The sequence below is a fragment of the Meles meles genome, chromosome 20 (genome assembly GCF_922984935.1).
Source record: "Meles meles chromosome 20, mMelMel3.1 paternal haplotype, whole genome shotgun sequence".
NCBI lineage: Eukaryota > Metazoa > Chordata > Mammalia > Carnivora > Mustelidae > Meles > Meles meles.
Window position 1 is genome coordinate 25,507,180 of NC_060085.1, and position 25,840 is coordinate 25,533,019.

General features: G+C 37.0%; 2 protein-coding genes across 11 annotated transcripts in view; one reads left to right on the forward strand and one right to left on the reverse strand.

Moving 5' to 3' along the window:
• Positions 1-23,053, forward strand: part of CCDC66 (coiled-coil domain containing 66) — a 78,854-nt gene extending 55,801 nt beyond the window's left edge. For 5 of the 6 annotated variants that reach the window (XM_045991162.1, XM_045991164.1, XM_045991165.1 and 2 more), the window contains 5 exons: positions 4,201-4,685; positions 5,267-5,307; positions 6,409-6,635; positions 6,837-6,961; positions 8,286-8,421. In XM_045991162.1, coding sequence (XP_045847118.1) covers positions 4,201-4,685; positions 5,267-5,307; positions 6,409-6,635; positions 6,837-6,961; positions 8,286-8,372 — 965 coding nt within the window. In that variant the 3' untranslated portion in view covers positions 8,373-8,421. Of the gene's footprint in view, positions 1-4,200; positions 4,686-5,266; positions 5,308-6,408; positions 6,636-6,836; positions 6,962-8,285; positions 8,422-22,862 lie in introns of those variants that run through there. The other variant, XM_045991163.1, reaches the window with a different exon arrangement.
• The window catches only part of TASOR (transcription activation suppressor), a 53,469-nt gene continuing 34,785 nt past the window's right edge, over positions 7,157-25,840 (reverse strand). For 2 of the 5 annotated variants that reach the window (XM_045991159.1, XM_045991156.1), the window contains exons 15-24: positions 24,558-24,964; positions 23,064-23,205; positions 21,758-21,817; positions 17,600-18,534; positions 14,956-15,078; positions 14,063-14,222; positions 13,526-13,634; positions 11,645-11,823; positions 11,310-11,474; positions 7,157-10,226 (exon numbers count right to left, since the gene is read on the reverse strand). In XM_045991159.1, the coding sequence (XP_045847115.1) occupies positions 9,694-10,226; positions 11,310-11,474; positions 11,645-11,823; positions 13,526-13,634; positions 14,063-14,222; positions 14,956-15,078; positions 17,600-18,534; positions 21,758-21,817; positions 23,064-23,205; positions 24,558-24,964 (2,813 nt within the window). In that variant the 3' untranslated portion in view covers positions 7,157-9,693. Of the gene's footprint in view, positions 10,504-11,309; positions 11,475-11,644; positions 11,824-13,525; positions 13,635-14,062; positions 14,223-14,955; positions 15,079-17,599; positions 18,535-21,757; positions 21,818-23,063; positions 23,206-24,557; positions 24,965-25,840 lie in introns of all 5 variants that reach the window. The other 3 variants (XM_045991157.1, XM_045991161.1, XM_045991158.1) reach the window with 3 other exon arrangements.

The window sequence follows — 25,840 nt, forward strand, 5'->3', positions numbered from 1 at the left end:
GCTTGTTTGGAAAACTTTACTCTCCTTTAATTCTGAATAACTCTGCCACATAAAATTGGCTGGAAGTATTTTTTTCAGCACTTTGAATATATTGAGCCACTGTCTTCTGACCTACAAAGTGTCTGCTAAAAAAATCTCATGAGGGTTCCTTGTATGTAACAAGTTGATTTTCTACTGTTTTTAAGATACACTCCTTGTCTTTACGTTTCAGCATTTTAATTTTAAGAATCTCAGTGATGGGTTCTTTGTGTTTCTTACTTTGAATTCTCTGTGCTTCCTGAATCTAGATATTGGTTTCTTTTCCAGGTTAGGGATGTTTTCAGCCATTGTTTCTTCAAATAAGTTTTTTGCTGCTTTTCTCCTCTGAGGCTCCAAATAATTTGAATATTTATTGGCTTGGTGTTGTCCCATAAGTTCCTTGAACTATTTTCACTTTTATTTTTTTTGATGCTCTGATTGGATGAATTCCACTATCCTGCCTTTGAGATCACCGATCCTTTCGTCTGTATCATCTAGTCTCTATTGAACCCTTCTAGTGTATTTTTCAGTTCAGTTAATATATTCCTCAGCTCTGTGACTTGTATTTGGTACCCTGAACACTTACATTTTCTTTCAAGGTCTGTGAGCATCTTTGTCACCATTACCTTGAACTCTAGTAGGTAAATTTTTTCATTTAAGGTTTTTATCCTGAGGTTTTATCTTATTCTCCTGTTTGGAACATATTCCTCTGGTTTCTTCATTCTGTCTTGGTTTGTGTGCATCAGTTATAACAACTGCCTCTCCCAGGATTGGAGAAGGGCCTCATGTATGCACTGAACCTTATTGTTCAACCCTACTCGTGCTCTTGGTTGTCTCTCAAACCTTTGTGATAGTCCCTGCAGCCAGTTTTATTTATAAAAGCTCCCAGCAGTTGAGTGTGCCAAGACTGGTCAGTGTCTAGAGAGGGGAGTAGTTGAGTCAGCACTTAGATTCAGCTGATGGAAGCCAGACCTTCAGGCAGCAGCTTTTAACATATATAAATATATATAATCCACTAGGACCACAAGCAGAAGCCTCCCTGGCCTCCAGGGCTTGGTTATCCAGGGTATGACATAAAATACAGGGCAACAGACATGTATAAAAGTTCCCTTCCAGGGGATATTGGCCCTCTGGAGTAGGTCAGGAAAAGCATGAAGATGACACCTGCTGGTTGGGGTGAGGTGGGGTGGGGTGGGGGCTAGAACTCTAAAGATAGCATCTGTTGGAGGTTCATAGTAGGCCTATTTTTTTTTTTTTTTACTTTATTTTAAAATTCTTCCCTAAAGTTTTTATTTTTAATAGAGAGCAGTCATGAGTGGGGGACAGGGGGAGGTATAGGGAGAAGCAGACTCCCTGCTGAGCAGGAAGCTTAATGCCAGACTCTATCCCGGGACTCCCAGAACATGACCTAAACGGAAGGCAGTTGCTTAAGCAACTGAGTCACCCAGGCGCCCAGGCCTAGTGTTTTAAATGGAGGTAGTGCCTGCCAGCCTTACTTCCCTGGAATAGTATCCCAGTAAGTCCCTAGATATGTGATTAAGTTAGATGCCTGCCCCTTAGGCCAACACTTTATGTGAAAAGAAGTTCGTTTACTTGTATTAGTAACTCTGGGTACTATTGGCTGCATCTTTGCTGGGCCTTGGGGGAAGTTAGTCCACACAACAGGCATTTTTGCCTTCTGCTATAACTTCATGGGTCTCATAGACATCAGCCCTATTGGCTTTCTAAGCTAGATGTTTTGGGAACTCCTCTCTCAAGATCAGATCTTAGAAGCTTAAAAACCCAGTGTAGGGTTCAAACCCGTTGCACCTCAAGGAGAAGGTTTGGGTTACTTACTTACCTGAAAGCTGCTCACTTATCTGAAATTATTCTGCTTATGAGCTCTTGGTATTGTTTGATACCTTGCGCTTAAGGTTGGTGAATCGGTTTAGTCCTTTCCCTATGTCCAGATAAGTAACAGAATTATATGAATCCTACACATTTAAGGGAAAGTGAAAATAATTCCTTAAGACAGTGAAATTATGTGTATTATCACTGAGTGGCTCTAAATAATCAGTCAGGTCCAAAATGGAGTAATTCAGGATGCTTTATGTAGAAAGGGACCATTTCCAAAAAAACTGGGTGTGAGGGAATCAGAGGTAGTTCATGACTTCGGTGCTAATAGCAACTAAGCTGATTACCAGAACCTAGAAGGCAAATGTTGTGTTAGAGGTAACTTTGAGAGTCAGCCTCAGGTCAATACAGGGAATGAGCCAGTGGAATAAATATCCTGACTTCATTTGCTTTCCTCCCTTTAATCTGCCAGTGAACCCTCTTGACTGAAGTTGGAGGACTCAGGAACCCATTGATAACGGTTCATACCAGTCTAGCTTGCCCGGGCAGAGTCATGGTAGAAAAAGGTGTTAAGTGGGTATAGAGTGGCAAAAGAAGATATCCAGTATTAGAATGGTGCAGGCTAGGCAGCCTTACTAGGGATTGGCCCTAGAGCATCTCCATCCTGGAATAACAAACTTGGTAAGTGTCCAGGATAAGAGAGCAATAAGTGGAGTATTAATTTTTTTTAATGTGTAGCAAGACCTTTTTTCATTAGTTAATTGTGTATTTAAAATTTTAATCATGCGTCGAAGATTTTGAAATTTTGTGAAATTGTTCAACTGGTTTCACAGCTATTAGAGCTGAATACATCCATAAACATGTAAGAAGAAAATTTCCGAAGTCTTTTTTGCATAAACTTTTCCAGTGTTTTGTGATTTAGTGATGGTCTGCAGCCGAAAATAATGGTATATGAGTCATATGGATCTAAAAGTACAAAAAAACACAACATGACTTTTCATCAACATTTCCCTAAAAATTTGACTCCACGAAGGGAGGTATAAGAGACATTTTCCCAGTACTTCAGACAATGGAAGGACATTTTCCAGATCCTGTATATTTATGTACTTTAATTTCAAGCCAAGTTATGAAAAAAAACTTAACATCTCACCTTTTTGTCAGTTACCACTGATATGAAAAATATAGACTTTTGCTGAGAAGGAAATATTCTTAGATAGACAAGATGATACTCTATATGGCTTTTATATATTCTAAGTGAAAGCCAGGACAGTCCTGTGAAAAGTTTCTTTTAAAAAATGGTCTGTATTATGTGATGTTAAGAACAAATCATCTGGGGGAGCCTGGATGGCTAAGTGTCTGACTCAGTCTTACCTGAAGTCGTGATCTCAGGGTTGTGAGTTCAAGTCCGGCATTGGGCTCCACAAAAGACTGAACCTTCTTAAGTTGTGAAACACTTTATGGCATGGATGACCAAGGCACCTTGCTGAGTAAATAATGTGTTCGGCAGGAGTGCCGAGAAACACAAATACCCTATAGCTTCACTTGTGGAATCTAGAATGGGGCAGACAAATTCATAGAGATGGAAGGTAGTGAGGTGGGGAGGAAGGGTGGAATGTGGAGTTACTACTTAGTGGATGTAGGGTTTCTGTTTGGGGTAAATGAAAGCGTCTGAAAATTGTGGAGTACTGTGGGTTTGTTTGGTACGATGAATGGTACACTTAAAAATGGTTTAATGTAAGATTTAGAACCCTTGTGCACTATTGGTAACGCAAAATACTGTAGTCACTATAGGAAACATAAAGCATTTCCTCAAAAAATCCAAAAATATAATTAGCATATGGTCCATCAATTCCTGTTCTGGGTATATACCCAAAAGAGCTGTAAAGTGAGAAGAGATATTTGGACACCAGTGTGCATAGCAACATTAGTCACAGTAACTGAAAGGTAGAAGCAATCCAAATGTTGTCCCTTGACAGATGAATGGATAAACAAAGTGTGATATACACCTACGATGGTATATCACTCAGCCTTAAAAAGGGAGGAATTATGATGCATGCTGTACAAATACATGGGTGAACTTCAAGGACATTATGCTAATCCGAAATAAGCCTCTCATAAAAAGACAAATACTGTATGATTCTACTTGTATGAGGTACTTAGAATAGTCAAAATCATAGAAACAGAAAGTAGAATGGTGGTTGCCAGAAGCTGGCAGGGAGAACAGAAAGTTGTTTAATTATACAGAATTTGGGGGTGGGAACCCCACAAAACTATAATGCCTTTGAAAAAAAGTAATAAATTCTGTGTTTTACAACAATTAAAAATTAATACTCTGAAATTTTTCTTTAGATGACTTAAATACAGGAACATTCACCAATGCAGAATCATTCTGTGGAACAGTAATAGAGACGGAAATTCTAAATTGTTCATCTCCTGAGATTCCTGCAGAATTTAACGAACAGTTTAACACTAAGAAAGACAAAGAGGAACTAGTAAATCAGGTTAAAGGAGCCAACCTAGAAAAAGAAAACAGTTGGTATGATGATCAGTGTAATGAGTTTGCAAGGACAGAGAAAACACATATGAAGAAATGTCCTAAAAGGCCTGATTGGAATATAAACAAACCACTCAAAAGGTATATTCCAGCATCAGAAAAGTACCCCAAACAGCTTCAAAAGCAGAGAGAAGAAAAAAAAGTGAGAAGGCAGATGGAACTGCTTAATTTGGTAGAAAGAAATAGTCCTGGACATCTCTCTCAAAATAGAGGCACTTCACCAGTTCTTCCTTCATCTCAAGAAACTGAGCCAAGGTTCAGGTGGCATCTAATCAAAAAGGTAAAACTGTTCTATCTTAAAAATATTTTAAAAGTATGTATTGATGTTTCTAGATTGACAACAGTTCCCCACATGCGTATTTTGACAAGGTGGCAAAGAATTTAAGAAATATACTTTGGTTTATACTAGGGGTTGTCAAACTATGGCCTGTGGGCAAATCCATCATGCTGCTTTTGTAAATCAAGATTTATAAAAAGTTTTATAAAAATGCTCATGCTTTTATGAATTGTCTGTGTCTGGCTTAGAGTAGTTGTAAGAGATCATCACATGGCCCAAAAAGCCAAAAGTGTTTACTATCTGGTCCTTTACAGAAAAACTTGACACTTTAACCTTGTATAGATGAATGCTATTCATTGTTTTAATAGCCATTTAAAATTGTTTGTAGTTCATACAGACAGAGGATAATTTTACAAGGTCAGGAATTATTGCATTGGTTCTGTGATTGGAAAAATATAAAATCTGTCCCATTATCCAATATCTGTTATTCAGTTATCATCCTCAGATTATCTCAACTTTTAACAAGTATTTGTGGGGACATACGGCAGTACTGCTACTCCTATCTGCATTTTTCTACCCTTTAGGAAGAAGAGCCTCTGAAAATTAATTCTTTCAGCAAGGAAAGGTACGTTATGGACTGGATTGATTCCGTAGTTACTTAGTGCTGTGTGGGACAAAAGTACAAAATATTTGCTCAGAATATAGGTAAAATCAGGGCGCCTGGGTGGCTCAGTGGGTTAAGCCGCTGCCTTCGGCTCAGGTCATAATCTCAGGGTCCTGGGATCGAGTCCTGCATCGGGCTCTCTGCTCAGCAGGGAGCCTGCTTCCCTCTCTCTCTCTCTCTGCCTGCCTCTCTATCTACTTGTGATCTCTCTCTGTCAAATAAATAAAATCTTTAAAAAATATATATATAGGTAAAATCAAAGCTTGTGTATATATGAAGTCAGAAACCAGTAAAGTGTAGGAACTTAGAGGTGAGAAATACTGGTTTAAGGGAAATGTGGCTGACATTTTACCTAAAATGTGAAGGCCCAATTTGGACTGGGCCTAACTATCTAGGTAGGAATGTAAATCTGCAAGCTTAGCTAAAATAATTTTGACTTGGGGCACCTGGCTGGCTCAGTCAGTTAAGTGACTGACTCTTGGTTTCATGAGGTTGTGGTCATGGATGGTGACCCATGTTAGGCTCTGTGCTTAGCTGAGTCTGCTTGGGATTCTGTCTCTAAATCTTAAAAAAAAAAAATAGTTTTGGCTCTCCAGTTATGTCACAAGTGGAACAGACCTGCTTGGAATTGAGGTTATGAAGAAATGACCAGGCGGGATAATGAGAAATTCAGCTACAGTAGGAGATTTAGATGGTTACAAATTTTATTTTATGCCTTTGTGCATGAACCAGGTGGTTTAGAGTTGCGTCAGAATGTGGCTCTAACAGGAAGTTTGGTTGACATGGTAAGTAATCGAAGAAGAAACATTAGTCTTAAATCAGCCCAGCTAGTGTTGATCCTCATTTTTCCTCTATATATCCTTGCCAAATAAGAAGTCATCCTATTCTCTTGGCATTTTAGGAAAAGTATCACAGAACTCATTTGTCTTCTTAGTGTTCCAAAGATGTTATGTGTAGACTGAATTGAAATGTGATTGAAGAGTAGATATGCTCAAATACATAATTTTGCATTAAAGCTTCTTAGTCCTTAATTGTGCTTTTCTGGGGCCGGGGGGGAAACAGGTCTCACTCACCACCACCAGTTCCAGTGAAAAACAGAACACAACAAACTCTAAAAAACAGTAATTATGAAAGACAGAATCTGATCTTAGAAGACAGTCAAACAGAAACATCACCTGGACGGTCCCATTTTATCCCCTATGTCCGAACCAATGAGATTTATTACCTTGATCCAGATGCACCACTGTCTAGGCCTTTAACCCACGATCTTCAGTACCAAAATCCACATGGTAAGTAAACATAAGTATCCTTCCCTCCTTCCCCCCAACACTAAATTCAGAATCCAAACTAATATTCTTGCCCTTGGGAAGGGTAGAATTTCTATTTTGGGGTCCATTACTAAAAGTTTATTAACGAATCCTTAGACTAGTACAGTATAGGGAATATCATACTAGAGATGTATTTAACCTACCACTTTCATCTGTCTTCAGCCTGTGACCAAGAACAACGGCAGCTCTTTGATTCTGATGTCAGGGACCCACTTCTTAATCCCAACTTGGTGAAAAACAGAGACCGACAGCAAGCAATCCTTAAGGGACTATCAGAACTGAGACAGGTAGGAGCTTTTTCACTAAGTGTGAATGTAACTTTTCTGTTTATGGCTAATGGAGGACTATGTATCAGAAGGGCGACTTTACTTTATAGGCTTAATTGGTTACATGATTACATGGGACTTTTTCCCAGTTAAAAAGTTATTTCCTTCAATTTGATTCACATCACAATACTCCAGTATGAAATCGTGAGACAGTTCTAATATTAAGACAATTTTATTGAAGGAAAAAAGCATACATATTTAAAGGTATTAGTCATTAATAAGCCCTAAAACCCAAGACAGAAAATATAAATAACAATTATCCTTTAATGAATTCTTAGTAATCAGTTCACGTTTTTAATTGAATGTGTTGGCATTGTTCAGAACAGAATATTGATGCAAGTCCCAAAGAATAATCATAAAATTCGGTGTGAAAGTATACACATAACCTTAACCTTACCCATCAGACTACATCTCCTCCTCCCAGGTCAGTTATTGTCATTTCTCATGAGCTTGCTCAGGCAAGAATAAAATCTAGTAACACATTCAATATTTAAGTGCATATAACCTTTATCAGCCGGTCTTTAAATACCAAAATCCCTGATCTAAGGAAAAATAAATTGCCACTTCAGGAGTGCCCTTTTCCGTCCAGTCATTTACATATATGCCTCTTGCATTTCAAACTGTCGATTCACGGGTTGCTTACCCAATTTGTTCACGAAGAGCTAGAAAATCACAGTAACAATTATATAGAAAGTATCTTTTGGTTCTTTAAATGGTTAGACATACATTATGTAACAAGCAGTAAATCTTTTAAATTTTCCTTTAAAGTGACAAGGCACTTTTCTTAATAGAGGTAAAAGTTGTGAGGTCAAGAGGCAGGAATATATACGATGTACATAGTGACCCACCTGTGTAGTAGCCACATCTTAATTTCAGCAGGGCCTTGTCTAAGCCACTAAGGTCAGTGCAGTCAAGATAAACACTGGATGTGAGGAGACTCCTTCAGTGTGTCTCATTACCATTTTAAGAGCCTTTAAGGGGATTTCAGCCCCATAGTTATGCAGACTTGGAAAAGTCATCCCTATTGGTTTCTATGCTAAAACATAATCTTAACACATATGTGATAGCTACACAATATCCAAGTGAGAAAGTCTGATGTAGGTTTTTTGAGTGGTTAAAATTTAACATGACAAAGATAAAGCTTAAGCTATAGCCAAATAACTGAACTAATTACAGGTTTTCAAAGTAATGTAAATATAATTCTGGATTAGAAGGGCAGAGATGTAAAATAGGAATAACTTGCAAGTCTGCTGCACACCTTACTAACATATCAATGTGATTTCAGGGCCTTCTCCAGAAGCAAAGGGAGTTGGAAACTAATCTCATGCCTTTAGCTGCAAATCAAGAAGAGAATTTTAATTCTTCGTTCTAAATGTAGAAAGTCAAATCCTTCACATTTGTTGCTTCTAAATTATAAAATGTGTTCATTGCATAACTGTATTCTCCAAATAACCTAGATTTTATACTTATTTAAAACTTGTACATTATGTAGTACAACGCTGTGTGTGTATATATATATTTTTTACAATAAAACAGACATTTTTGTAAAGCTTAGTACAAAAACATTTTTTTGCTCTATCACAATCTAGGTATTTAAACACTTTCTACTTACCTTAAGACAGGTTTCTGACCTGTTCACAGACCACGTTCTTCTACACTTATGTAGCTTATTATTGGAATACCACTTAGGTATTTTGTTCTATAAAAAGATTTAAGAGGTTAGAACTCTCCCAAGTTCTTCTGAGGGGCCAAAGGAAGGTCTGACTTAACACATCCCAACTTTAACTAAAATATTTTTTAGCTCAGTTTTTTTCCTCTAATTCCTGGTTTTAGGACTTTACAAAAACATTTTACAAGTTATTTTTAGTAAAGCACTTAAGTTTTACCACCTCAAAAATATACTTAAATTTCTCTAACACTACTAATTTAAAAATCTGTAACAAAGTTCTTCCAACAGAAGCCTATCTTTTGGAAATATGGGATTGAATTTGGTTACGTCCAGGACCATACTAAGCACTGAAAATTGTAATGATCAAATACCTCAAATAAGAGGTTGATCCAAAATTTTAGCAACAGGCAATTTTTAACATGGCTAAGCCTAAAGATAAAAATAATGCTGCCCGGTATTACGTCCTAAGTTTTACTTATATACATAGTTTATCATCTAAATTGAAACTGCATTCACTTGTTAGATAAATCTTGAGGTATTGAGCCAAAATCCATTAAGTATCTATTGACATCACTGGCTTATACCTGTATAAAACACTATACAAAAGCTTAAAATAAATACAATAGTTGATTGGTATGTCATTTCAGCAAAAGTAATTGGTATCATCTGATGGGGGGAAAAAAAAGAAAAGCCATTGTTGACTATCCTTTTGCAAATTATCTGATTTTATATATATATAAAACAGGCTTCAATTTGAAGCCCAGGTATAGGTAACTTATAAATGTAAAACTTAAAAAGTGCCAACATGAGATAATTCAAGTACAATATATGTTAAAAATATATATATTTATTTCAGATGCTTCAACTGTTACAAGCCATCATGATTTAAATAAGAGGGAAAAAAAAAACATTGAGGAAGGACAAACCTTTTGTTTAGAGAATGAAATATAAATTGTTAATTCACTTATAAGAAACAGATAAAGTCCGTAACAACCTATTTCAAAAAAAAAAAAAGTTACTATAATTATTTCTCTTTTGAAAAAGGCCTGGAAGAATCACTTTTCCCCCAACTTAATGGAGATGGAGATTTATCTCTATCCAAGCTTTGAGTATAAGCAGATAAAAAGTAATTTTCACTTTCTTGAGACTGACTTGATGAAAGGGCATATGGTGTCCCCAAAAATGTCTGATGAGTAAGAACATTAAAATGACTAAACTGATGGGACATATTTAATTGACTGTAATAAACCTGAAAGTTGCTATATGAATCTTGTTCAGTTGCATTGCTGTTTTCTCCTTCAGAGCATACTATAGCAACAGAAGCTCTTTCTTCAGAATCAATTTGATAAGTCTTATCTTCTAATAAACTTTTTTGCACGTCAAGAGACGATTGCAACTCAATTTGAATATTCTTATTTTGATCTGTTCCACGTGATCCTTTGGTCTCTTTCGCCAATATTTCTGAATGAAAATTGCTGCATACTTCTATTTGTGAGATTTCATCCCCTGAATCCAGAGACATATCCTCTTCATCCTTTTCATCGTTTTCTAAAAGAGCTACATTTAAAAAACAAAAAGTCCTCCTCTATTGAAATACACAATTTGTTTAAGTTTTAAAATTATACACTACTCACACAATATAATGCGTCAGGGTCTGCAAGTCCACAATCCCTTAAAGCTTGGTCTTCTGCCACAAGTTCACTTAGTCACAACACTCACACTAGGTGTGAATGTCCAGATAATCCGATGCTAAAAGCTTCTGCGAAATGTGTTCACGTTTAATGTTGGGAAATCCCAACTCCCAGCTCCAAAGGGGTTAATGTCAAAACAGCATCTAAAGTTATACGGTAATTCAGTATTTGACAAGACAAATAAAAAATAAAAATTTTGACATCTAGCTTCACTGGATTATGACTAAACTGGTTCTAGCAAATGTTTGATCATCTCTGCTTTTCATCAAAAACAAAGTATGTACATCTTTCATTTAACATAAAACCTGAACCAAAGCAGAGGCCATCTCACAAAACACTAAAGCTATGGATATATTCCTACTACCTTGTACTTAAATTGCTATATACATCTGGGGAGATTCTGTAGCCCAATGCTAAATTCCCCATTATCTGGTGTCCTTTTTAAAAAAAAACAACCCCTCTGGGTGCCTGGTGGCTCAGTGGTTTAAGCCTCTGCCTTCAGCTCAGGTCATGATCTCGGGGTCCTGGGATCGAGCCCTAAATTGGGCTTTCTGCTCAGCAGGGACCCTGCTTCCCTCTCTCTCTCTGCCTGCCTCTCTGGCTACTTACGATCTGTCAAATAAATAAATAAAATCTTTGGGAAAAAAAACCCAAAAAGCCCTCTGCTGACAACAGCAGCCGATAAAGTTTACATACCCTCAAAGAGAAAATGCCTACTCTGGTAGTATCCAGCATACTTAAGAGCTTTTATTGACTACAGTATAATAAACGTGCAGATTTTGTGTACTCTAAGTATAAGAACAGTAAGTGGTTTGAAACACTTCCCCTGAAGCTGTTTACACAGAGGGCGAGTAGTTTCAAAGCAGGCATTTTGTTCTATGAAAACAACATAAAACCATTCCTCTTTTTCTGTCTGCCTTAAAGAAAAGTAAGACTACTGAAAAGTTACCTGACTGGGACTCAAGAGTCTCATTAGCACCAAGCAGTGGAAGGTTTTCTTCTGTGATTGAGTTGTGATAGCCCACAAGATTTTTAAAGTTTTGCATAAAGTCTCCAGTACTCGCAACCACTATTCCATTATCTGTAAAACTGGAGAGCATCTTGATGTTCTTTTCTAAATGAAAAAAATAAAAAGATTCGGGTATAAAACCTGTGAAAACCTACATGGACAAACAGACTATGATGCCACCCCCAAGAAAGTGCTTAACACCCACCACTGGCAACAATACCCTTCCGTCCACATTCCTACATTCATAATAGAAAGCTTAAAACGGCACTCTTTACCTGTTAGAAAGACTATGTGTCGTTGCTGTATGTTTTGAGCCTGAAGTCTGATAAGGCAATCCAATTCTGGAGCATTTCGTGTTTGTGAATCACAATTGTGGTATGACAAAATTTCAACCAGATGTTTCTTTTGATAGACATTCAGAAGCGTCAGCAGACTTAGAGCTTTAGCATTCAATCTGTGGAAGTAAGTAGTTCAATATCTGGATCTGCATTTCTAAAATTTAGTATGGATGTTTTTGCTTCAAATTAAAACCATAATTTCTCAATTGAGGCAACCAATGACAACTGCACTGCTTTAGTTCACTACCTGATGGACGGGTGCTTCCTAGGAGAAAGAGGGGAGCAGGAATTGTGGAACCCACGCTGACATCCAGGGGCTTTCTATGGGTGCAAAGCCTGAGAGCCAGCTGTTCAGGTTTAGACTACAATCTCATTGTACCTACTGAATAACAATACTTTCCCCTTTAGCTTTACTAATTTAGAATGTGAACAAAGGGCATAGGAGGACCAAAAAAAAAAAAACCCTTCCTTCAAAAAAATACATGGCTCGGGGCGCCTGGGTGGCTCAGTGGGGTAAGCTGCTGCCTTCGGCTCAGGTCATGATCTCGGGGTCCTGGGATCAAGTCCCGCATCGGGCTCTCTGCTCAGCAGGGAGCCTGCTTCCCTCTCTCTCTCTCTCTGCCTGCCTCTCTATCTACTTGTGATCTCTTTCTGTCAAATAAATAAATAAAAATCTTAAAAAAAAAAATACATGGCTCGAAACTATTTCTACACCTCCAAGCACAAGGCAACAATTGGTAGAAACTACTGTTGTCTGCAAGATGAGGGTACTAACTGCACCAGTCACACCTTTGGGTCTCATTATTATCTGCTTACTGTTATCTGTTACACAAAAGTAAAGGCTCTTCCAATGCCTATTTTCACATAATTTGAAGATAAAAAGTTTTTAAGAAGTGAACTACTATAAAAAGTTAAATACTTGTCAATCATTCAAACCTGAATTTCCCTAAGTGTTCTATAGAAAGTATTAGGGTATTAGAAGAAAAATGTTTTGCCATTAAGTTTCAAAAATGCTGGTTGACAAAATGTAAAACAATTCTTAACTAGAGTCAACTAGTCTCTTAGATCCTTAAATATGTAAATATACTATGCGGACACCCTAGTTCTTAAGAATATCCAAAATTCATCTTATTATAGAATAATTTGTGGAGTCTTTCAAGTGGACTAGTAATACAAGAATCACTGGGGAAATCAACTACTTACATAAATGAATGTCTTAATCACAAATCCCCTTATCACGTTGGGATTAATGTCTCAGTATATGTGTAAATAGATTAGCTGCCTAAGGTAGTTCTCCATTGGGAGAGAGTACTCTAGTTGGCATATATAGTTTGGTTAAAAAACAAAAAATTGAGTGCTGACTTTTCTATTTTTTTTTTTATTATTCTAAACCCTCAAGTGGCAAAGATTAAACCAATTTTACCTATATACCTAATAGAACTTCAACTTCAGCAAACTTCTACCTAAATAAGAAAACTATTTCCAAACAGGCTAGAAAAATAACTACATTCTTCCTTATGACTGGCTAAGGACATCTGTGAAAACTGCTATAAACACAGAAAAATAGAAATTTTATGAACACAATGTTGACATCAACAATTACATAGTTATTTTCCAACTCTTTCTTTTTTCTTTAAAGATTTTATTTATTTGACATAGAGAGCACAAGCAGGCAGAGAGGAAGGGATAAGCAGGCTCCCTGACAAGCAGGGAGCCCGATGCTGGGCTCTATCCCAGGACCCTGAGATCATGACCTGAGCCAAAGGCAGAGGCCTAATCCCCTGAGCCTCCCAGGTGCCCCTATTTTTCAACTCTTACCTGCCCAATTCCTTTAGTTTTTTCTGGAATTTACAGTGGACTTTCCATTGCCATTTTCCTTCTGGAGTACTAAGTTCTTCAAGGAATGTCAAAAAATTTTTAAGGTTCTCTGTTAGAGATAATGAAGTTTATTTTAAATTCAATAAAAGTCACTCAACAATTATGTATGAAATGTTTGTTGATACTATATAGAAATATCTACTTCCCTATGTAGTATTTTACCCTCAAAGGGAGACAGACATCTATATATACTCTTAGATTTAAGAACATCTATGTAACAAGAACATGCTAGAAACAATAACAAAGCAGAACGGATCCAAATGCAACAGGTGCAGACAGACTTGCTTTATATCAGATTTAGAGGAAATCTGCAGTGACTAAGAGACAAGGAAAGAAATTTGAGGTCATAAAATGATGGTAATGTACTCATCCATTTGGCCAATCAGAGATAACAATACATTTAAAAGCATGAGTCATTAATGAGAAAAAAATCTAGAAAGGACAAAGTTCATACTCCAAATAAAGCATAAATCTTACCAATAGTAATAACTTCCGGATTTAGAATGGATTCATCAGACACAATGAAACCTCCAGATACAAATAATTCATTATATGTATGATTTTTAACATCATCCAGACTATCAACACCAGCAAAACTAACGCAAGAGAGCTTCTTTAAAGTCACCAAGCCAGGTACCTATTTAAACCCCAAAACAAAAACAGAAATAAGGACATAAGAGAATGAAATGGTAAGACTCAAGTGTGAAGCAACCTACAAGAGAAGTCTAACAAAATACAAAAATATTCCCAACATATCCAAAGACATAAACCAACATTTCTGTCCTGGGTACATACCATGAACAGAACATTCTGATGAAAAGGGACCTACAACAGACCTGGCAACAGAATAATGAAGGCTAACTTGTCTGGCCCTATGAGTGCAGTCAGAATTCAGAGGATAGCAAGAGCCCATGCAGTCAGGAAAGCCTTAAAAGGGCAGAAGGACTTGAGACAGGTTCCTCAGACTGGATGGGTACCTCCAAATGCAATGGAAAGAGGAAATGGTCTGGCAAAGGGAGGGTACAAGCAGGTTTTACCCGGGACATAGAAATGAAGATGACAACATAGAGTCAATGCACTCACTGACATTCAAGGAGTCAATACTCTTAGTCTTGATGAGTGACAGGGAGGGTCTGTGATGTGACGCAATTTAAAATTTTGCAAGGGGTGCCAACGTGATCACAAGCTGATTTATAGATGGATCATTTACATCTCAAGCCCTAAATCTCCCAAACTTGAAGTTTATCTCTTTTAGACCTTATAAGGAAGGATATTTTAAAAACAAACAGTTTAGCCTCAAAGACAGTAAGATTTTAAAATAAGGGAATTTTTATAACCAAAATAATAGTGAATTTGACTTAACAGTCTACCTTGTGAATGAAACCTGCAATGTCTTCATTCTGAATAATAATCAATAGTTTATCTAATTTTGATCTTCTTTCCAAAAACTGTTCTGGATGACATTCTGTATTGCCTAATTTGATAAGATATTCCTGTTAAAGAGAAAAACTAAATAAACATTAAAAGCCTTTTTTGCAAATATCCACTCAACACCCAAAGTGCAAGATCAACTGGTAAGTATTCACTTAGAAATGGCCACTAGTAATGATGACCTTATACTGTGGACCTTAGAGATCATCAGGTCCACTCTTCTTATAGAATCTATAGATTGGAGCCTAAATGGCCATGCCACAGTCACGATGTTACAGTCCTATGCAATCAGAGCCAAGTAAACGCCAGTGGTGGGTACAAAAAGAACCGTAAGAACAATGGATTAGCCCAGGTTCTTAACCCAGTTCCATCATTTATTCTGGGCAACCCAGAGCCCAATCATTAACCACTCTCTCATTTCATTTTCCTCTCCTTTCAAGGGAAGCCCTTGGTTATTTGCAGCAAGGTTACCGGTATAGTACACCTTCCCTCGCAAAGCACTTTTCGGACTATTGGACTCATTTAATTCACAACAATCCCAAAGTCATTCATACAGTGCTTCAGTATGTACCATGGCATTCACGAACGATTTAGCCACGTCTATCAAAGTCACACCTTCAAATAAAATAGACCCTCCCATCTAATACCTCCCCCATGTTGGTGACATGGTACTACCTTTCAAAGGACACAGAGGCAGTTTCCTTTGCTCTTTGGTTGCTGGTGGAATCCTGAAATCTGAAGTAAACTGCAGGGTCCTAAAGGTCACATTCCTTGTTTCACAGATAACAGGAGCAGATTAATTTTCTCCAAGTTGGCAAGGCTGGTTAGACAGACATTAAGTCTAAACCCAGCTTGCCTCACAAAGAGTCTGTTGCTCTATCAAGAACGGTCTACAAGCATCACCTCAAAGAGGAGGTGTAGCCCTGAACTGAAGCAGCATCTTCTACATTTTTAGATTTTGGTCTAACCTCTACAGCTTCTGGGCAGATCTCAGAACAGCTTACAGACTGGTAATGAGAAAGTAAATTACAGGCCCGCTTGTAATTTTTGGTCTTTTTACATTAAGAACATTTAACTGTGAATTCATTTTAAATGAGACCACTGAACTCCTATAATAAGTCCGTTGGACTCCAGAAATATTCAAGATGCTTAAAATTTCATTAATAGTATTTTTACTCTATTTTAACATTTTTGCTGGATATTTTCAAATGGATATTGATTAAAAGAAAGTTCTGATCTGAACTGATTTGTAAAATACACAGCATCCTTCTCTTCTACATAAATAACAAAAACAAGATTTATTCTATGGTAGAATGAATTAAATGCACCATCATAAATCAGTACATTTTCTGTGTGATACAATTAGTGTATAAAATTTGGTGAGGAAGACGGGATGATGCTGAGCACAGTGGGGGACTGGATCCATTCTATCTTCTCAACTAGAACCCCCAACACACAGCTATTTCCCCTCCCCACCAAGTACTATACTTGAACATGTTGCTGGGGATGGAAAAAGTTAAGCAGCTCTACACTCAATAATACAGGGCAAAATGCAACCAAGAAATTCCTACTATGTCTGATTTCATCCTCCTAAGAAATCACAGGGAATTAGTAGTAAAGAAGGCACACTGAGCACCCTTCCACCTCCTTCATTTCCATGTTCTTCATGTTCTCAAGGGCACGCTACATGAAACATGCTGACATCAAAGAGGCTCAGAACAGAGCAGCACAGATTCTGGGCCACTCTCAGCTATAAGGCATTTATTTATAGTACCTTCTGCTTCCTCTAACAAAACAAGCAGAAACTTGTCATGGTAAGTTAATTCCATAAATGGGAACAGGCATTTATTTTAAAACCTGTAACATTTCCTGAAGGGATTAAAACCCTAGAGTTTAGTAAATACTGTTAATATTAAATACTAATACAGCTATTCCTTTGTGTCCTAATTTACCTGTTAACAAATTTTGTCTGTATCTACACATACAAATACAAGCATGTATTTTTCAAAATCAAATACTTGAAAGACTAGTCTTACTCTGTAGCTTTAGTAGAAAAAAAATATACCTTGCACTGAGGAATCTTTCATGATTGGGGAGTCTTTGAGGATCATCATGTTTTTTGATCAAAAAGGCTGTAGGGAACCCTGACATGACCAGGGTATCAAGAAATGCCAAAAGACTATATGTATCACCATTAAGTCATCCCTGAGCAGTTTTTTCTATTTGACTGATAAAAACCCCCTGTAAGAAGTAAACACTAACAGCTTCTTCTACCTTTCTGTATCTTTCTAGTTAAAAACCCAGGTAAGAAACATTTAAAATCTTTGAAGCAACAGTTTAAAGGTATTTGCAGTATATAAACAAATGGTTTATAAAATCATGGATAAAACAAGATTCTAAATTCTAAGGTTAGATCAGAGGTTTTACATTTAATTGAACTTACTAGTCTTACTCCACTGTTTTAAATTATGAAAATATATGGTCAACATTGAAAAACAAAAAAAAACCCCTCCATTTTATAGAGATCAGATCCATAAGACAAGTTTATATAGCATCACCATTATTACCTTCTCATTTAGTTACCTTTATTTCTTTACAGAGCACACTCTCTTCTTCTTCATGAATATAAAATTTCACAGTATTTTTCTGGACATCTTTCATGATTTTAACCAAACTGTTAAATACTTCAGGTTCTAACTGGCTTATAAAATTGGAAAGAGCTGGCTGGGCAGAAATGTTTACATCACTGGGCGATTTTGTTGTTTCTTTTTCTACCGGTTCCCGGGCAGTATCACCAGGTACAGTATGATCAGAAGTCACCATCAGCTCTGTGGCATGGTGTGGCTGGTTCACTTCTACTTCGGTTAAACCCAAAGCTGAAGAGGAATGCTGCTCAATGGAGTTGGTGTCTTTCAAAGTATCACTACAAAGTGGCTCAAGGAGCTGTTTATTGTTGAAGTCACTTGAGGAAACTGGTAGGACAGGCTTTCCCAGAGGATTCAATGCTATCTTACTACCAGAATCATTGGGACTGACTGGTGGCAAATTCCCACCCTTGGCCGATGCTTTGATAATAATAGTATTTAGTTTCTCATGCAAGCCATCTACAAACTCCTGTACACCAGCTTTGGAAGTCTTAGAATATATGAACTCAGAAAGCCGTTTCATCTTCTCTTGTGTTGAAAAAATAGGTGTGGAAATTCTACTGACATATGAAACATTCTTTTGCTTCAAAATCTCTTCTATCTTCCTAGAAAAGAGATTGTACTCTCCTAACACTGTCCTCTCTGTGGTTTCACTCATTGTGGGCGGCTCTGCTGCTGGCACACACTGCTCCTCCACTGTCACCACCTGACCTGTCAACACGTCATCCTCAGTGGTGCCCTTTAGTGTGTCTGTAAATGGAGAGGATGGAAACTGGTAATCAGAACTTCTCTGTCTACTTATTACCCGGGGGTCGTTAGGAAAGGCCTCCTGTGGTGGCAGATACGCCACTTGTTCTTCTGGTGATTTCATACCTATATAGGAAGAGTTCATTATTATAAGAGCAATCCAAAAAAATAACATCTGAAAACACAAACTCATAAATAGGAATGTCAGATCAAAGTATGTATTTAAAACTATACACTGGAAGGTAGGATAAATATCTCAAATGATGGTATGAGCCCCATTTTCTATGTGCCCTACTTATGGCTGGTCTTTGGATTTCAGTAGCTAGAGTAACAAGTTTGGATGTTATTTTCTTTGATTTCTTTTGAAGTGTTCGAACATGTGCAAATTTGGCATCAATACAAATTGTTTGCTTATTTCTGCTTCCCAGATCTGTTGGGGGGAGGGTTCAGTAATATGGAAAAAAACATACTCCATATCTCCATTAACATTAACACTCCTGAGATCTTGAGAAGAGGAGGTCATTCAGCTACCTGGTGTTAATGGAACCGTAACACTTTGACTTTTGACAGCTAGCTCCATCTACAGATTATACTTTTTCCTCAGAGATTGTAATTCAAACATATTTTAAATTTTTTTATTTTTAAGATTTTATTTATTTACTTGACAGAGAGAGACACAGCAAGAGAGGGAACACAAGCAGGGGAGTGGGAGAGGGAGAAGCAGGGAGAAGCTCCCTGCTGAGCAGGGCTCGATTCTGGGACCCTGGAATTACGACCTGAGCTGAAGGCAGACGCTTAACGATTGAGCCACCCAGGTGCCCCCATATTATGTTTTTTAAACTGTATTTCAAAACACATACCCTAAGTCCCTTCTTAAAAGACAAGGGGAAAATATGTTTAACAGCAATTTATAGTATTTCAGGAAAAGAAAAAAGTTTGTGATCTTTGCCCAGATGATATTATAAAGTTTTATTTTTTTAATTTTTCTCAAATCTTGGCTAATATTTCCTAACAAATTGCTGTTGTCGTCTATGAAATGGTACCTCTATATCAGGAAGTTGCAGGTACAAGTACAGTTTTTAGAACTATGGTACTTTGAAGATAAAGCGAATTCCTTATTCAAGTTTACACCCAGATGTGGCAACATACCCTCTCCACACAAATTCAGGTTTGGGTTTCCTCACACTCACACTTTTCTAAAGCTCTTAACAGCCTCAGAAGCAGTCAGCTTGTGATATTTCTCCACCAACCCAGGTAGTTGCCATGAACCACTACACCTGTTAACTACTGCAAAGGTATCTGCTGACAAGTAAGACCACAACAGGTGGTCATAAGTGGAAGAAGAGTAGGGAAGCAAAATATCCAATGTACCAAGGTAAGAATTAAAACTTATGAAACTGATAAAGCAGAAATTCAAGTTCCGTAAAATAACTCCAGAATACAGAACATCCTTCTTAAATCTGTAACATGGGGTTTAGTGCACACACAAAACGTCTGGAATGATACATAAGAAATTTCTAACAGAGGTTGATCCATGCAATGAAACTAAGTATCTAGGACAGCGCTTCAAGACTTTTTGAGATACTTTTCCACTTCTTGAATACCGTATCAGATGTCTGATTTATTTAAATAAAAACATTTAAACTGTATCTTGTGAAACAAATGGGTTGGGGAATACCACCTATAATTTTTAAACTTCTAATTATGTATTATTTCAAATGAAATACCTGCTCCCAAGACATATAGCTGTAGTTCAGACCAATAAGCTTATGCCTGAAGGGCTATGATAAAGGGAAAATTTTTTTTAAAGCTAAATTAAGCTTAAATCCATGTAGGGAATTTTCCATTAAAAAAGTTTAAATCCCTTTTAAAAAAGCAAAGTACCATCACCTAATTCTATTCTGCACAAATTTCCCCTATAAGATTCTAATCACTAGAACTGACAACTTTATCTTAAAAAATGTCTTCTCAGTAATGATCTAAAGGAAACACATGTCAGTAACAGTAATACATGTTTTCTAGTGATTGTCATTCAAGCATTGCAATACTTTGACTCTGAAAGGGGAATAATGAGTTCTCTAAAGGCAGCATCATTTACATATTTACATTTTCCATCACAAGATATAAAGATGGTGTGACAAATAAAAGAGGACTGCAGATGCCAATGGTGCATGCTGAAGCATAAACAAGATACCTGGCTGCTTCTAGTAAGAAAGGATTACTGACAGATAGAAAACAGGTGAATACCAGGGATAATGTTGAGTGAAACAGCCAAAAATAAGACATTGTAGGTTCTATTTACCTTAAATTTAAGAACAGGTAAAACTAATCTATGGTAAAACAAAACAAAAAAAAAGATTAGTGGTTACAGTTGGGTCAGGGGGAGTACTGACTGGAAGACTACAGAAGAAACCCTGGGGGTGTTGGAAATGTTCTAAATCTTGATTTGGGCAGTTGTAACATGAGTCTATACACATGTAAAAACCCATTGAGCTGTGTACTAAAGATTTAAGCACTTTCCTCTATGTCTTATATTCGTTGTTTCTGTTTTGCCTTTTTGGGTCATTCTTCCTAGGAGGAGACAAAAGACTTTCTTCAAGAAAACCATTCAGTCTTTATTTTTTTAAACTCTGTGGAGAGGAAAACCATAAAGATCAACTAAAACTATGCCACTTAGCTTTCCTTCAAATTAAGGGAAAAGACCCATTACCACTTAAGATTTCTGAAAGATATAATGAAATTGAAACAAACAAAAAAGGCCCACCACCAAACTCTAAGCAAAAAAACAATGCCTTTGACCATCTGCAGAGATACTGAATGGACTGAACTCAGACAAAAGAAAAGGTCTTCTAAGAACCAACAGCAACTGGCTAATCAGCAACATCTGTAACTATTTCTGGAATCCCAAAGTTTCCTAATCTCTTATTTACACTATTTAAATAATCAGAAGAATTGGGTCAAAAATTCAAAATTAGAAATAATGAACCTAGAAGATAACGGGCCTCAATCCTTTTGTTTTTTAAACTTTTTAAAGAAACTTGAAGACTGTTTTGCATAGGGTATTCTACAGAAATGGATTAAGAAAAATATTCCCATCTTCCCAAAACATCGTATCAGACAGAATTACTACAGTGAAGAAAACTTAATCTCCAAATACTCAGTGACTTCTTTAAACACATTCTTTGTATAAGAATATTTGATATAAATCAAAGATTTTAAATGCAAATATGATATTGTCCAAATTTTCTGTAATAACAGAACTCAAAATGATGCCCTACTGAACCAGAAATGCAAGTAGCAATTCTGAAGAAGGACACATTGGGAGGAAAAGCAAAGGGAGGCTTCTCACCTGGTGTTTGTTTCTCACCATGTTTCCCCAGTTGGTCTTCTGGGCTTCTTGCATTCCCTCCTGAGGGAAAGCATCCATTAGATTTGTAGACTCTTTTCAGATATATGTGATACCTATATTAAGCACCTTTCTGACAACCCCAAATGCTAACAATCCAAGTATTACATCTTCTGCCTAAAACAATCCAGAAGGGTCATTCAGAAATAGAAGTAGCTTCCCTTTCCATTCAGATGATGATGGAATATCAACATCTAGATGTTGTGCCTTCAAATGGCTCTGAACATCAATTACAAAGCTACCTAAATGAAGAATGGTTAGGATAATCACTTGTATTGACGACTTTTTTACTGTGTTTCCCCCATTCAAGCCAACATCTCCAGCTCTTAAGTACCAGTCACTTTACCATCACTTCTAGAGCTCTTGCCCTTCTGGTAAGGTACTAAGTAGAGAACGGTGCTGAAGCCCATGGTAATTCTTCAAGTTTTAGAAATTCTTCTCAGAGTCCTTGGAGGTCTCAGTAGCTTCTAGGTCACAAGCTAGTCTAACTTTTTAGCAAAAAGTTGTTTTTTTTTTCTTTTTAAAGGACTAAGAATGGAAAAGATATACCCTGGAAATATCTCCAAAAATGCTTAGCTAACAAAGGTAAGAACCTAGAATATTAAGAGAAAGTATATATGTGTGTGTGTGTTTATATATGTATCTACACAGAGAAATTAGAATACTGCAAAATGATCTTTCAACATTAACCTAGTCTTACCCCATGGTCCAATAAGCTTTCTAGGGACTTCTGCTTTTGATCATTTCAGGGTAATCTCTATGATGATCTAAGTTTTCTAAGATAATCCAATGTTAAGAAATCAAGTTTGGTTTTTTCCCCAAAGAGATGAACCTCAACATAACTTCTTAGATGATAGCTTCTTATGGTGAAGTGTACTCTAATAATTTGAGAAGATAGCATTTAATCTGTTGTCCCAAAGACCATCATTTCATCTCTGTCACTATCTCACCTTATTAGAAACTCAATTTCTGCCAACAATATTCATTTGGAAGTCTGCATGCTAAACTCCATTGGGAAAGTATGTTTTAAATCCCTCTGCTTTTATAGGCTGTTTTGCAGATACTTGCTGATGCTGACCAAAACCAGCAACAATCAATGATGAACATGACACTGCTCAAAATAAGATGATGTCAGAGCCAATAAGATGAACCACCCACCGACCCAAGAACGGATCTAGAAAAGATGAACCCTTTAGGAAACTGCTAAGTAAAATCAAGCAAACCAAAGTCCCAGTATACGTGTTCTTACCTGTAATTGGAATCAGTTTCCAATGTATTTCAGTCTCTTCAACATTATTTGACTTAGACTGTCTGCGGAATCCATGTTCAATGGGAACAGTGGGACACAGACTACAATCTTCAAAATTACTCATGTTAATTAAATTTGGATCCTAAAAATTAGAGTACATATTCAATAGCTTTTCAGTTAACTTTTATGTCCAGAATAAACAAGTAGGCTCCACACCCAATGTGGGGCTTGAACTCACAACCCTGAAACCAAGTCACACATTCCACTGTTTTTTGATAGCAAATCCACAAGCTTCAATCTTAACATTACAAATGAGTAAAAACAGCATGGCAAAGTTAAAATACTTTGGTCTTAAACTGAAACATAGTTTTCCCTCAAAACATAATTTGATGTTGATTTAGAGCAGAGGCTGGTAAGCATTTTCGGTAAAGCACCAAGTATTTTAGGCTTTGTGGGCCAGATACCCAGGACTGCCTGTGTAGTGCAAAAGCAGTCAGAGGACACACCTAAACAAATGGCTGTGTTCCACTAAAACCTTAGTTACAAAAACAGGCAGTGGGCAGGGGCACCGAGATGGCTCGGTCAGTTAAGAATCTGGCTTTTGACTTTGGCTCAGATCATGATTAGGGTTGTGAGATTGAGCCCCATGTCGGGCTAAGATTCTCTCTCGCTCTCTCACACATGCCTGTGCTCTCAAATAAATAAATAAGTAAATAGAGAGACAGATGAAGGCAGTGGGCAGAGTTTGGCCCATGCTCCTATCAACTCAATTTAGAATATTAAATATGTCAGAAAATGTTAATAATATTAGTTACCTAAGTTACATACTTCTGCAAGTGGGTCTCCTGACATCATCCGCCCCCTAAAATAAATATCCTAAAACTATGTGGAGAAAGCCTGGGGACATGCATATGACTTTTATTCAAAGGCAGGTGAGAGAAGTAGGAGAGAAAAGGAAATTAGAAATGAACCCTTAGGAAAATGTTGCCATCCTGTTATTGTTATTTCCCAGAGATGCAGCCACTTTTGGGGGAAGACAAGGTTACTTCTCAGCTGGAGATCAGTACTAAGTTTCCTTCATAAACAAACGATGTCCTGTCAAGCAATGCTGGGAGTCATTTCAGAAGTAATCCTTACAGGACACTCACATTCCATTCCTCTTTGCATGAAAAATACAAACTACCTAATCTTGTTTATATCACTTTTGGATTCTAGAACTGCCAGTAGAAAGCCAAACTTTTGAGGATTCAATTTTATTAACTATATATATGCCCATATAAACAATCCTATAAGCAGGAAGGAAAACAGCTACTTCTGCATTTATCCCTTTGTAATAAGGAATAACTTAGAACTGCTATCCTGGACAGATACCTTAATTGCAATGTGTATTTTCTTTCCTTTTGAAAGGGAAAAAAATCCCATTGAAACACACCTACATCCTCTTTCAGACACACATTCACAAAAACAACATATAATCAAAAGAGGTATGCTTACTTCTTTCAAATGTAGTTTATGGTCCGTGCCTGCTTCGCCAGTAGAAACAGCAACAGGATACTTTAACAATGATGTATCAACTTCTAGCAATGGGCTCTGAGTACCCTTAAAATGCACACTTTCAATTTTTGCACAAGTAGGCTGCTCATATTCTTTCTTATCTGGGGGAGAGCTCAACTCATACTCATGCTTTTGCCTCAGCTCTTCATAGGCATCATCAGTATTCAATCCTAAGGCTTTGTTGACTGTGTCTGTCAAGGATGCATCAGAATGCCGTGCATTTGCTAGTGTTTCTGATAGCCAATTAAATAGCCGATGGATATCAGCAACACCAGAGTTAGAGGTATCCTGCGGCTGCTGTCTCAAATCAGCATCATGCCCAAGAGAGCCAATCGGCTGAGGAGACCCTGAAGGTAAAGAGAAAGAAAAACCTTATCTTAGTTTGGAATGTTTGCATAAAAACTTAAAAATCATATATACCTAGAAATTAATTATAAGGTATTTACAGGCAAGAATCCAATCAGACCACTGGCTTAGACTGTACAAGTACATCCATCCATTTCTTTACAAATATAACTGGTTCTAAAATTTTGCACATAGCAGGTACCAGGGTGGCTCAGTTGGTTAAGCACCTGCCTTTGGCTCAAGTCATGATCCCAGGGTTTTGGGATTAAGCCCCACATCAGGCTCCCTGCTCAGTGGAGAGCTTGCTTGCTTCTCCCCATATGTATGTACTTTCTCTTTCAAATAAATAAATAAAAATCTTTTAAAAGTAATAAGAAAAATTAAAAAAATAAAATTTTGCACATAGCTAGAAATTCCCATAAATGAAAGCTTATTTTTGTAATTTGAAAACTGTATTAATGGAGAAATGAGCTCAGACATCATGCTGGTAGTATGGATAATATATATTAATACCTGTACTGTAGTTACCTTAAACTCTATTACCAAAATCCCAATCAGTTTACCCTCAGTTTTATCTGACTTGAAAACAGATAAAATACCTGTACTTGTTATTTTGCAAAATGTTAGGACATGCAGATTACATTTAAATCTACTAAAAAAAAAAACCAAACCATGGCTTAATTTGATTTCTATCTCCTTTATACCTATTAGATTTTGTCTTTAAGATAAAGCTTGATACTCTTACAATTTAAAACCTTATCTTGAATGACTAGATTACTTAATTTCATAACAAAGCTAAAATACTAGAGATACAAAATTATCCCGAAGCAGTCTATACCAAACTTGCACTCAGAACAAAAAGTACTATGAGAGAAAAC